Source organism: Pogona vitticeps, chromosome 1 (assembly GCF_051106095.1).
Source record: "Pogona vitticeps strain Pit_001003342236 chromosome 1, PviZW2.1, whole genome shotgun sequence".
Taxonomy (NCBI): Eukaryota; Metazoa; Chordata; class Lepidosauria; order Squamata; family Agamidae; genus Pogona; species Pogona vitticeps.
The window spans coordinates 83,983,121-83,997,329 of record NC_135783.1 but is presented as its reverse complement, the minus strand read 5'-3'; the positions used below and the strand labels follow the sequence as shown (position 1 = coordinate 83,997,329).

The window sequence follows — 14,209 nt, the reverse complement described above, 5'->3', positions numbered from 1 at the left end:
AGATCTAGTGGAAGTGGAAAAGGTATAGAAGAGAGTGACTAAAATGATGACTGGGCTGGTGCACCTCCCTTATGAGGAAGGGCTACAGTGTTTGGGGCTCTTTAGTGTAGAGAAGAAACACCTGAGGGGGGACATGATTGAGATGCATAGAATTATGCAGATAAAGTGGATAGAGAGAAGCTCTTTTCCCTCTCACACAATACCAGAACCAGGGGACATCCACTACAATTGAGTGTTGGGAGAGTGAGAACAGACAAAAGAATATATTTCTTTACCTAGTGTGTTGTTAGTCTGTGAAACTCCTTGCCACAGGATGTGATGATGGCATCTGGCCTAGATGCCTTTAAAAGGGGATTGGACTGATTCCTGGAGGAAAAGTCCATTGCAGGTTACAAGCCATGATGGGGATGTATAATCTCCAATCTTAAAAGGAAGGTACCTCAAAATGCCAGATGGAGGGGAGGGATATCAGGAGACAGGTATCTTGTTGTATCTTGTCCTCCCAGAGGTATAATGTGTGGGATAGACTGAAGTTTCTGAGATGGAAATGCTCCATCTATCATGCTCCTCACAATTAGGATTGTGTAAACATCCAAAGTAAACATCCACTCATCCCAATAGCACTGAAATCATCTTGCCCTCAGTCTTAGGGAGTGGAGTCTGCTTAGGCAAAACCCTGTCATTGTTCATGAATAGAAGACGCAAAATAAATGTGAGTTGTATGGGTAGCGATGCTTTCCACAGTCTCTTTTTAAACCTATAAAAAACTACTTTATGCATTCAGCCTTAGGTAGGCTTCTTAGGGAATAACTCAGACAAACTCAAATGAATGTCTGAGTACGTTTTCTTAGGATCATGTGATTAAATTCTCTTTAGAAATTAATAGTGAAGAGGACCTCAGGGAATCAAGACATTAATTAGCCAAGTGACAATCCAGCCAGCTGAAAACAAGTCTGGAACCAGTAGGACCCATTGTAAAACTTTACAATAGTGGGATGCACTTATTCAGGGTTCTCGATAGTCAGACTTGCCTCTTTTCAAAACACTGCCTTCTGCCTTTGGTCAAACAATCAGTAAGCTCTCTGTGTCCATTCAGCATGCTCAGTTCTCATTGGGGTATTTCAGAGACCCATCTTAGGATGTTTTAGAATATTTTTTTATAATGTTTCTACAATATTTTAAAATATTTTATGCCAGCTAATATTTCTTGAGTATTAATGGTGTTATGTTGGTTGCATAGAGATTGACAAGTTGCTATTATTACATTATGATAAAAATAGAACCTTTTTTTTAAAGAGTGAGGCAGACACTTAGGTTTGACCTGTTAGATTTGGGGCAGAATTAACCTGTATAATGCTGGAGGCCAACATAGCACTGAGCATTACAAGCTAGGTCATTGAGTACACATTTGCTTTAAATTTAGGATAATTGCTTAACTGTGCCTTCATCTATGTCCTTTTCCCCTCTAGGGTTTGTATGCAGAATCCCATGGCATCATTGACAACAGTATGTATGATGTCAATTTAAACCAATTCTTTTCACTTTCTGGGAGTGCCAAGTCAAATCCGGCCTGGTGGAGTGGACAGCCCGTAGGTAGAATTTGGATTTTCTCCTTGCTTTCGATGTGAGAAAGGTCCATGTGTAACAAAAATGGTTTCACTTATCCCATCTAATGTAGCTCATAATAAAGCACATATAGCCACTAAATACAGTTGAGGAGATGAGAGAAAATTGGAAACATGGTGACATTGGATAGTAGAGCCCAGTATATTATCGGAAGTTGAAAGAATCAAGTTAGAAGTAACATTGGGTTGATATGTGTCCTTGTGTTTCTTCCAAATTATTGTAGGCCTAATAGAATTTTCAAGGTATGTGGGATATTCAAAATGTATTTGTGTCACACATACTCTGTGAGTTCCCATGGCTGAGTAGAGATTTGAAACCAGGTTTCAAATCTGTTTTACCACACTGACTCTGTACAAGGAACCTACTCAACTGTAAAACAAGGTAAGTATAATTTGTTTAACACAGGCCTAACAAAGATATACTTCAAAAGTAACACAACGAGTTGGAATGGAGTCACTTTATTAGTATCACAAATAACTTTTCAACTTTCTCGTTTCAAAAAATATGAGTTGCACAATACGTTTTATTAGGCCAACAAAATTTAAAAAGACAAGGAAAGAAAAGTAAGTTTTGAATCTTTCGGAACACGGCATTAGGTAATGCGTTGCAAAGCTTGGGAAGCTAAGGGTAGAGAAAGAAAGAAAAAGTTCAACATTCACAGGCTGCGACTACATTGGCCAGCTGAACTGGAAGGATTCATTCTTGCTGTGGCTTGATTCCAACCCTATTTTACACTACTCTTTGGATTAGTTGATCACACAGAGACCATGGATAGTTTTGGTGCCAATGTCTGCACTGCCCCGTCAATCTAATGCAGTTGGATCCACACCACAGTCCCACTTCACTAGATCCTGCCCTCTGTTGATCCCTGGCTCTCCTTTATGGTTTGTTATAAAGCTGGGATAGAGAAATACCTATATAGCCTTGCACATGCTAAAACTTCTCTTATCTTCTGTTAATATAGTCAGGTGACGCAACAGGGCTTTGTTCCTTTTAGTTATGATTTTAGTATGTTGAGTAGTGCTCTGTCAAGACCGCAGGGTATGGCAAGATTTGAATGGGTTTGTCCTATTGAAATTAATACCTTGAAATACTGAGTCCGTGCCTGCTTTTTTTGCAGATTTGGCATACAGCCATGTATCAAGGTTTGAAAGCTGGTACCTACTTTTGGCCTGGATCTGATGTAAAAATAAATGGATCTTTCCCTAACATATATAAGATGTTCAACAAGTAAGTCAATAATGAATTTTTATTAAAATGAACTTATGTCAGTCCAGTTATTGAATACCAGTGAATATAACTACTGGAACATAACTTTAAATTAATATGTCAGAAGTGTAGATGTTTATATTATATTTCTGGACAGCTGGTGCCGAAGAGGAGGGTTTGGGGGGGCGTTGATGTAGGTAGAATTGCTCCATTTTGGTCCAGTTTTAAGTGTGTGTGATAGAATCGTAGAATCAGAGAAGAATGAAGTTGAAAAGGGTCTACAAGGTGTAGTTGATCAGTACATGTGGATGCAAGACACACCACACCTCAACATTACTTTATTTAGCACAATCCTAAACTGATTAAGACCAGGATAATTGGACTGTCTCATCACACTGTACATTGCAATTGTAGCTGAGCAGAATGACATTATGTATCTAGAAAAATATGGATTGGTCACTGACCGTAATAAAATGATTGATTTAATCAATGAAATGTTATTTCTCATTGTGAGATGAATGGATACCAAATGTCCATAAAAGAATCTGCATATTTTTCCTTATTAGAGGTGTGAATTTGTTCTACTAGTCTGCCTATTAAAGACAAAGATCCTTTGTCTATATCACGTGTTCTATTTTTGGAGATTTTTAAAATAAGTGCCTTTTCCCTCCCCCTTTGTAGATCAATTGTATATGAAGCAAGGGTATCAGAACTGTTGACATGGCTGGATCTTCCCAAATCTGAGAGGTAACAGCTGAGAAATCTTGTGAAATCGGACTCAAAGTGCACTCCCTGCTGTTGTGAAATACGGATCAAGCGTACACATTGCTTACTAAAAATATTATCTACTCCCCCCCTCCCATTCTCATTTGTATCTAAACCTGAACTCTGTTGCCCACCTGCCTTCTTTCAGGAATATGCTTCTGGTTGTTGCTGAGAAATGGAACCTCAATAATGCAAGTTCTTGCAAGTTTTTTTTTTTTAAAGTGAAGGCCACCGGAGTTTCCCTTTCAATCACTCACAATGTTCTTTTCTTTTCTCTAGGCCAGATTTCTATACCTTGTATATTGAGGAACCTGACACCTCTGGGCACACGTTTGGACCACTTAGTGGTGGAGTATGCCTTTTTTTAATTTTTTAAAATATCTTCAACCACATGCCAGTAATTGTCCATATGCAAACAGTGATGTAGTCACATATGGTTTAGCCACATTTCACATACTGTAGGACACCCAGTTACAGGGAAGAGGATACAGCTCATATCTCCCCAATCATCTTATGGAGAAGGGCCTTCTCTTGGTCCCACTGCCCTCGCAGTCACAAGAGGACACAGGAGAGGACCTTTTCAGTGGCTGTTCCCAGGTTGTGGAATGGCCTCCCTTGGGTGGCCAGTCTGCCAGGTCCTTGGTGTTCCTGCACCAGCAGGCAAAGCAATCTTTCAGTGGCGGAAGAAGATGGCTGAGATCTCACATCTCAGTGTGGGATGCTGTACATTTTACTACTTTCTTGTCTTTGTGTGTACATTTTAAGTGCTTCAACTCTTTTCAAATCATTTTTTTAAAACAACACTAGAGATTTTTAAAAATATTATAATTTTATTGTTTTTCCTTTACTTCATTTGTGAGGTAATGGAGAAAAGATAGCACAGAAATGAAAGGAGAATAAAAGGAATCCAATCTTCCCAATGCTAAAATGCTATAATTTATATGCAAGGGAAATCTTATATTTTTCCCATCTCAGTTTTGCAAACTATAAGAAGTACGCTAAATTGCACTAGTTGTTCTCTTTCAGTTACTTTGTTTAATGATTGAACCCTGTGAAACGTTCTGTCTTATGGTCTCCTGGCACTCTATGGTCTGGAAGGATTCTATGACATCCTTCTATTCCACAGGTATGCCTTGCATCAGATTTTGGTGGTAACACCACACCATGATACTGTCTACTCGCTAGCTGTTTTGTTGCCCCCATAAATTCCTGTTGCCATCAGTGGAAGTGCACTAGTTGAATTTGATGCTAATGGGGAGGCACCTTTCCTCTTTCCCTCCTAGGAAAGGTCTGTCCTCCCAATCTGCAAATCTCTATGGTGTGGAAGGGCACTTTGGCGCCTTCCTTCAGCTAGAGAGCCGCTGAAGTGGTCACTGAATTTTGGTGGCAACTCTGGAAGTGAATGGAACCTTGGTGATGTCCAGTTTTTGTCAGATCAGACAAAAATGGGAAAATTCCTTCTAGGATTCCAAATTCCAGAATGACCATGCTGGTAGGGTGAGTCTGAGAGCTGTGCCGGGGGGGGGGAACCCACATTTCCAAGTTCTCATGGTGGTTTGGGGGTGCCTAGTTTAGTCTCCATCATAGCCCATTTCCTTTTAAAAATGTTGAACAAGTATAATTATCAATTTTTTTGTTCTGTTGTCTAAGTGTGATAGATTTGGTTGAGCTCTTGAATACAGCATGAAGCAAAAATGCCTTCTATACCTTTTCTTCTTCTGTGCAGACAATTAAGGCTTTACAGTTGGCGGACCGGACTCTAGGAATGTTAATGGAAGGCCTGAAACAAAGAAACCTTCACAACTGTGTTAACATCATAGTTCTGGCTGATCACGGTATCATTATTTTTGTATTCTTTATCTCAGTGAAGAAGAGTTTTGTTGTTGGTTTTGCAAATGTATTATTTACTTGTTTGGTGTTCTTCCTCCTATTATTAGGCATGGATAAGACATTCTGCAAACAGATGGAATATATGACAGATTATTTTGACACAATTAATTTTTATATGTATGAAGGACCAGCACCTCGTATCAGAGCAAGAAATGTTCCAAAGGACTTCTATACATGTGAGTTTGGAGCATAGATTCCTTAATTTCTGGTGACATACAAGATCTTATAGGCCATGTTAGTCCAGGCTCCTACTTAATGGAGGAAGCACAGAGCCAGAGTGTACCCAAAAGATGATGTTATTTCACAGTGAAGCATGATCTATATGTCGTTCTCTGTTGTATAAATGCACTCACAGCTATAGAAATGAAAGCTAAGAATTCCAGGATCTGCCCATCACCTGCCTGCTACATTGCTGTCATAGGCTAATAAAATACATATGACACAAAAGTCATGCTGAATTGTCTGAGAGCTTGATTGGGGCAATAGTTCCACCTTTACAGGTGATGATAAAACAATAGTAGATTATAGAAACTAGAGCAAATTGCAGGAACTACAAAAGAAATAAAACATAAACAAAAAACAAACAGTGATCTTTTGATGATTGTTTATCTTCTTCAGGCTGTGCACCAAGTTCTTGTGGGTCCGTTGTAAATGTTACCATGGAAACAAATGTGCTTTCTTCAGAGATACAAGATTAAATTGAGATTTAGATGCAAGCAACCAGACTAATGGAAGGGGTCTTCCAGAACTTGTAAGGAACTAGTTACAAAGAGCATCTAACTACTTACTATTGCTTACAAGGAATGGAACTAATACTTGCAAATTTACTTTTTAGGTATAACAAGTTACTTAGATGTAACGAAGAACACTTATGTGTTAAAAAGTTACTTTTAGAACACATTTTAAGCTATTTTAGAAGCATTCTGTCAGTAATGTTGCATGGTTTTATGCCATTATTCTATCATACCTAAATGCTCATGAAAGTATTGTTTGTTTTTTCTTCATATTTGTAAGTGTATATAGTGTATATTGCAAAACTGGCCACTAGAGGGAAGCAGACAATATTTTCATGTTGGATGTCTTAGCAAGAACAATGCAGCATATTAATAATTCACAGTACAACAATTACTTGTATTGCTAGTACAAGTAATGCTGCGTAAACCATTATAGGGTCCTGATAAATGGCAGGAACAATGGTTTGGGAGGTGGGAGGACCCTCCAAAATTTGATATATGCATTTTCCATCAACACAGCCATCAGTACATGTTAAATCCGTGATCTAACCAGTGGATTATGTGGTATTTTACTGTTCCCTTTAAATGTAAATAGGAACAACATAGTAAGGGCCATGGTGCAGAAGATAGTTTGAGTGCACCTTATCATTGGTTGCTGGATTCAAAGTAGAAGAAAACATACAGGAACTCATGTTACAGCTGTGTGCTTCCTGCCTCCTCTGCCACTGATAGCACCTTGGGGAGCAGAGGAATTAAACCTTGGCTGTGGCATAGGGAGAAATGGTTAATAACATATTTATCCCTGTGTTCCAGTCCAGATCAGATGGAGCCCTTCCTAGTATTTTAAGGAGATTTATAAGAAACATTTTTAAAAAAACCAAGAGTGGGTTAATACATCTTCAGAATTGAATTGAATTTGGCTATAGGCATTACAGAGTTGATGAAACCCACTTGATGTAGATTGGTGATGAAAATAGTTACTTAAAGTAGTGAATAGAATATATTATACAAACCTAAATCTAATTCTGAGCTCCAGCTAGAGTGGACCATTAAATCAGTAAGTAAACAAACGTGTAAATCCCCTTGATTCATTGGGCCTACCTTAGCTGAGACAAGCAATTGGATTTAAGTCACAATATCTTGATCCAACTCCAGGAGGCAGTGGAAGACAGGAGGGCCTGCCATGCTCTGGTCCATGGGGTCACAAAGAGTCAGACACAACTTAATGACAAAACAACAACAACATCTTGAATCTAACTCATTTTAATTTTCTTCCAAACAGTTGATTCAGAAGGAATTGTTCATAACCTTACAGTGAGTAGCATTTGTTATCCCTTTTCCTTTATTAATGGTATGTCAGCAGGAAGCTTAGGATTGCTATGTAATTGTTCCTAAAGTGCCACTTCTCTCTCTCTGTGTGTGTGTGTGTGTGTTTTTGTGTGTGTATTCTGTGCCATCAAGTTGGAACTGACTTATAGCCCTAATAGGGCTTTCAAAGTAAATGAGATATTTAATGAGTTCCACTCCCTCAGTGAGTTTCCATGGCCAAGTGGGGATTTGAACCTGGTTCTCTAGAGTTCTAGTTCATCTCTCTATCTACTACACCACATTGGGAACCATTGTAATTGTGTGCTGTCAAGTCTATTCTGACTTATGGCAACCGTTTTCAGAGTTGTCTAGGTAGAGAGTACTCAGAAGTGGTTTACCTTTCCCTTCTTCTTTTGTGTCACTTACTGTGGCTAATTGATGAGGTAGTGGGGTGCATGTTGGTTGTGCAATTGGATGCATGACCAAGTATATGATCAAGACGTTCTCTAGCATCTCCGCAATTAGCTGCTGCAAGTTATACAAACCTTTTGCAAAATGTTGTGACTGTGTGAACTCCACCACCAGCAGCTCTAGGGTATACAAGATAAGGAGCAAGGCAAAGGTGCTTCTAAACATATCTAAATAGCATGAGCTGAAATCATTAAGAATGAGTATGCCAGATTGGCAGCATTTTATTCCCTAAAATTTCAAGTCCAGCATTAGACCTAGAGAATGGACCCAAAACCTAGTTTCATGGCCACAGAATGAGACCCAGCTACCATTAAGACATTGTGTACAGTATCTTTAGTCTAAACTTAAGACCAATTATATATAGAGAAAAAGGAGAAAGATTCAGCCTGTGGAGATAAAGAACCTGCAGAACATTCTGATTATGAAAGCAAAAGAGCTACGTATTTAAGAATTCACCACTATGTGTCTTCTGAAAGCCTTTGCTCCTCTCCACTATATTTTAGTATGCATGTGTTATGACTATTACTTAATTTCTGAGATTACAGGAATTTCATAATGGCTCTAATAGCATACAGTATTTGTGTTTTAGTCTCTGCTGTGTAAATCTCACAAATTCATTTTGTTCTCTTCAGTGCCGAAAGTCAGATCAGCACTTCAAGCCATACTTGACTCGAGACTTACCGAAGCGATTGCATTATGTTAACAACATCCGTATTGACAAAGTTCATCTTATGGTGGATCGGCAGTGGTTAGCTGTGAGGTATGGTGCTGTTCATGAATTTATAGGTAGTCTGAGTGACCCTAAAAATAATCAGGAGCAGGTTGTCCAGATTTGAGGGTGTAATTAAAGCACACTAGGACCCCCCCATATATGTGGGAATTAGTTCCAAGCCCCCCATGGATTCTGAAAACAGAGGATAATAATAAACACTGCCAGCTCCCCACCATGGTTGCTGGCCTCACAAGTAACGGCCTGGGCCAACCATACCTCCCACAGTGGCAGCAAGCAGAGGGGCCAAGCCAGCAGAGCTGGGCATAGGAAGGGGTGGAGAGATACCCCTTCTGGCACTGCTTCCTCATGAGGTGCTGGGGCCTGGAGGTGGCCCTAAAGTGATGGATCCTACCTACCCACCTGAGACTGAAGACCCTGGTGAGTGGCCTCGAAGCAGAACCACGGGAAGAGGAAGAGCCATGTGCAAGGGAAGGGCGCCTCATGCCTAAGATTGGGGAGGAAAAGGCAGGGTGGGGCTGGAGGCCACCAACCCCATGAGAGATGGCCTGGGCCAGCCCCACACCACTCCATCTACCTCCCACAGTGGATAAAGGGGCTGAGCCACCAGGATCAGAGAAGAAAGAAAGTTGAAAAAGTTTGTGAACCACTGTGGGGTAAAAGAAAAAAAAAATCCAGAAGAGAAAAAGAATTCATGGAAGGGTCTCAGTCTTTCTCTAGCAGCCTGTTCTGGTAAAACATGTGGAAAAAAGAGGGAGTTTCTTTCTTTTAATATGCTACAGTATTTTCAGCCTGTGAATAAGTGAATCAGCAGATGTTAGATGGTTTCTTTCAATGTGTGTTCATTCGTTAATTCGCTCTGGACCTCCTACTCTCAAATTCTCTGAATCTTTTAAATAAAGATTGTAAGTTTCATATTAAAAGGGAAAGGGAAACACCCCAAAGAAGGGGTATATTTTTGTAGGCTCAAGGAAGGTACATTTCTCCCACCAGTCCTTCTTGTGGATGGTGACTAGGGCCAGAGTGCTGTCATCTCCCCAACCCCCTTCTTCTTCTTCTTCTTCCAAAACAGCTAATTAATCTGTGACAAGTTCTATGTGGAACAGACTAAGTAGGGTGACGCTGATCATCCTCTAATAATTTCCACATGAGATGGGAGAGGGCAGAAGCAATAAAGCACCATTTCTGATTTCTGTCTTTGTGAAGTTCCTTCCCTTTGCAGGCTTTTGTCCAGACTTAGTCATTAGAAGACACATTAAAATAAACAGGATATAAGTTTGTCACGACTTACTTACCCCACTGATTTAAATAAGTCTATTCTAACATAACTAACAGGTCTGAATACAACCCATAGTCTCCCTATTTTTTCTACATTTTTGTTTTTAGTGGTCTGTACTGTTTGAATCTGACAGTGTTTATGCACAATGCACAGTTTTTCAGAACAATGCCTAGTGAGACAGAAATATGTATGCACCGTATTTGCATCTTAGACTATATTTCTCATTGGCAGCCTGTGGGCTGAGTAACCCACCTCCCCCAATCACCACACAACACACTTGGAAGGGAAGAAAAAAAGGCCACAACTTTATTGATTAGAGCAGAATGTACTCTGGCCAAGCATTGGGTTAGATCCAGTCCACTGGGAGGCCCAGATACCCCCTGATGCAAACTGTCATCTCAACAGATCCTTTCTGTGAAACCAGAATGGCAGCTTTCTGGAGACTACACAGGCATAGGCCACTCTGTTGTTTCCTACCACTAGTGGTGAAAGGACCTCTACCTCTGCCCCTCCCAAGCTGGGGCAGTCCTTGACCCCTGGTTCCCATTAAGGGATGGCTTACCAACCAGAACATGCTGGCCCCTCTCCTGCTGTTCTACACCACTGGATCCACCTCAGTGTCCCCAAACCTCAATACAGTTGTGACAAGCATTAAAAATAGCAATTGAGCCAACTTAGGCCAACCCTATAACCATAACTGAAATACTATAAAAGAGATAGGTAGAAGAAGCAGAATTCTACAGGTCTGAACTGAAGTTTCCCCACCCTCAGCTCTCCTTTATATACCTAGCCAGTGGACTGAGGTGAAAACTTTGCCTCCCAGGTCCGCTGGCCTGGAGCCCCACCTACTCTGGTCGTGCTGGCCAATCAGAATGTGCCAGCTTCATCTGCCAGTGATAGTGGTTTCCCAGAGGTCTGTGCATGCATCCATATGTTTAATGGCACCAAATAGCCTTGCTTCAATGGGACTAAATTAAATTCAAGATTTAAAGAGCCCCCTCCTTCCATTACAACCTACCCCCTTCTTAAAATCATCTGCTGAGTCATGTGTTTGGGCCACTGAACAGATGCCTATCAGATAAAGCATCCTTTCAGTAGAAGTGGCCCAGTTAAGAATTTTTTTTCCAGCAGGAATTCCTTCCTGGTGCCTCCTTGTCTGACCGTTTGGCATCAGGTAAAGACCTGTTTATTCAGCTGACCTCTTAAAACCTCAGATAAAATATTTGCTATTCCATTTTTTTCTTTTTATCATCATACTATTCCCCCCCTTCCAATTTCATGTTTTATGTTTTTGTTTTTAAGCATGAATGTCATGAGCTATATTGCCATTAACTATGCTGGCTGGAGATGATGGGAGTTGCTTTTTGACAACAGTTGAAGAACCGTTTGTACTACATGCTAGTTGTTTTCATTCATTTGGTTTAATATCTCTGTAAACTGCCCTGGAAAGTATAACATTGAACACTGAACAATTGAATGCCATTTTCCTGAATGACTTAAGTCCATCAACTAGTGTACACAGAAATGCATTCAGTTGGATACTAATAAGTATCTTGTGAGTTCTGCTAAATTCTGTTAAACTGAAATACAGTGCAGGGCTAGTCTAGACACTTATGTAGAGCTATCTTGTGTCACTCTGTAATTTCCTCAGAATTGAGATACTGGCATGCCTTAATTTTGAGTATTTCCAGAAAATAGATGAGATCATAGGGTAATGTGATTGATCAGTATGATTTATGTTCCAGTTTTAGATGAACTTTCATACTGTCTCCTCCCAAGAGCTGGGACAGCTGCAGATGTGTCTATGGAGAGGGAGGGAATGCAACCCAACATCCATAGTTTGTCTTTAAAGTAAAATTGCTGATAAGGATGGGATTAATTGTTGAATTTTGGGCTAATACTCTTCCTAATACTTTTCTTGGTACATTCCTCTATACTAGGGTGCTCTCCCTTAATGCTGTGACTTTGAACTACTGTCAGAAAGTAGGCTTTAGAAAGGTGGGCTTTAGAAACAGCTGTTCTTCAGAGTGCTTGCATTTCAGTTAAAGGGGATTCAAGAGCAGAAAGGCAAAGGAGAAAAAACTGAGGTGAAGGATCTTGATTCACCTGCCAGTTCAGTCAGCCTCTGTGTGGGGAGTGAAGGAAGGGACTTGTGGCGATCCCCTCTGAAGCCCCTATCCCCTCAGGTCTTCATGAGTTTCTCGCCATTCTTCTTTCTTCGCTGCCACCAGATATTGCTGCCTCAATACCATTCACTCAAGGAGACATGTGTACTTTTAAAACTTAACTCATTTATTAGATCAGGGAAGTTAACATCTGATTAATATACAGTAGGTGAATCACAGGTTGCTAATCACTAGTATTTGAATCAATTCTACTTTAACTTTAAAACTCTATTAACTCTCTGTTCCATTCAGCATTCTCACAGACCTCTAACTCACTCTTAGTTCAATTTTAAGTTTCACACTCCCACTCACAAAATCTCCCCTCATACTCCATACACCAGCCTTTATATCCAGCCCCTCCCCTCTTGGCACTGCCTTCTGTCCACTCATTGGCTCCTTCTCCACTGCTCAGCTGTGACGAACAGGTGAGGGCGGGGCTGTTTGCTACAGGATTATCTTGTCTTTTGCTTGGGCAGGATAATATCTTGGGCTGGCCCTGGTCCTTTTGGCTTTCAAAGTCAGACCCTGCTACTGCTTCATGTGCACAGTTGCATTTAGATTTGTTGACATCTGTTTATAATATGCATCTTATATTTATTTCTAGGAAATCAAGAAATAAATAGTGCTATTCAACTTTAGAATGGAATATTTCCAAAATATCAACAATATTAATACAAATGAGAAAATACTGTAAAGTTCTAGGTGGAAGTAATTAAATTTCATTTGATTTGATTTGTGCTTCAGCTTTCTTCATTAAAATGTAACTGAAGGATTCTACCTTCCAAGATTGTTACATAAATGTTAAACATTTCCCATGAGTAGAAATTACTGTTTTACTTTGGCAGTCATCTTTATTCCATTTGGGCATTCCAAAAATCACAGTGACGAGTAAGCTAAAATTTACAGGCAAACACATTGTTAGGCAAAATATTAGGAAATATTAGCTCAAGACAGGAAAAGGAAGGAAAAACAGCTCTTTGAAAAAGCAACATGTAAAATGTGAATTTCTTAAGAAATTAAAGGTCCCTTTAGACTAAACATTTTCAGAGAATCTTATGAGCAAAAATGCTTTATAGCCCTATGGATGCATCATTATTTCACTGATATTTCTTGTCATAATAAATGACTGATATGTATCCTTAAATGTCCATGTGTCCATTCCCTGGAGCCCTAGGCCCTCCGTGGTCCCCCAGAATGTGTCTTGGAGTGCATCTTTCATTTACAACTTACAGGTTAACTGCAGAAAAGGCAACCATAGTTCTCTGATGTACAAATAAGAAGGTCATTAAGGCAACTGTAAATGTCAGCAACCTCAGATGTACTTACTTAAAACTGTTGCCATCTTGTTCTACATAGGATTATCTCTGTGTATGTATGTACATGTGTTTGCATGCATTTGTCAGCTTGTTGTAACTGTGCTGTTCAGTTTCTACAATTTTCAAGGCACTTTATATATTTAAAAGTGCAATTAAAATATAAACAAAACAAAGCAACAATGAAAACCGTCACATACTACAGCCAGAATCCAGTTGGTAATTCCAATTAGAGTAGAGCTATTGAATAAATCACAATTACATAAGTGTTGTCTCTAGCTGGCATTATCAGTTGGAACTGTAGGCCTACAGCACCATGTGCTTAAAGCAAAAGAGTGTCAAAAGTTAAAATATTTAATAAGGCATGGGTAATAGAAATAAAAAAATAGAGCCTGAAATTCTGTTAGTTCAGCTACACCTAGGGAAGCCTGATCATATCATCAGCAGGGGTTCATTTTCAAAAATTAAACATTTTCTACTTCCTGTGCAATCCTTTTCATCATCATGAAGCTGTGGGAGCTATAGGACAGAAGAAGGAAGTCTATGATTACAAAAAAAAAAAAAAATCACAACTGGTGGTAATGTAATCCCAAAGATAGCCATTTTCAGTAATTAAAGGTTTTTTCTCATGAGCCACGAGACTTAAGTGTGGTATTTCTGAAAATCATCTCCTTCTGGTGATATCCATCTGTGGGCGTTATTAAGCCAACAGGATTTCA

The 14,209-nt window shown here is 39.7% G+C and overlaps 1 protein-coding gene across 1 annotated transcript in view; it reads left to right on the top strand.

Moving 5' to 3' along the window:
• Nucleotides 1-14,209, top strand: part of ENPP3 (ectonucleotide pyrophosphatase/phosphodiesterase 3) — a 78,677-nt gene that overhangs the window by 38,045 nt on the left and 26,423 nt on the right. Inside the window, exons 8-15 of the mRNA XM_020815550.3 lie at nucleotides 1,470-1,589; nucleotides 2,747-2,856; nucleotides 3,517-3,582; nucleotides 3,880-3,952; nucleotides 5,327-5,435; nucleotides 5,538-5,666; nucleotides 7,507-7,538; nucleotides 8,636-8,763. Coding sequence (XP_020671209.3) covers nucleotides 1,470-1,589; nucleotides 2,747-2,856; nucleotides 3,517-3,582; nucleotides 3,880-3,952; nucleotides 5,327-5,435; nucleotides 5,538-5,666; nucleotides 7,507-7,538; nucleotides 8,636-8,763 — 767 coding nt within the window. The remainder of the gene's footprint in view (nucleotides 1-1,469; nucleotides 1,590-2,746; nucleotides 2,857-3,516; nucleotides 3,583-3,879; nucleotides 3,953-5,326; nucleotides 5,436-5,537; nucleotides 5,667-7,506; nucleotides 7,539-8,635; nucleotides 8,764-14,209) is intronic.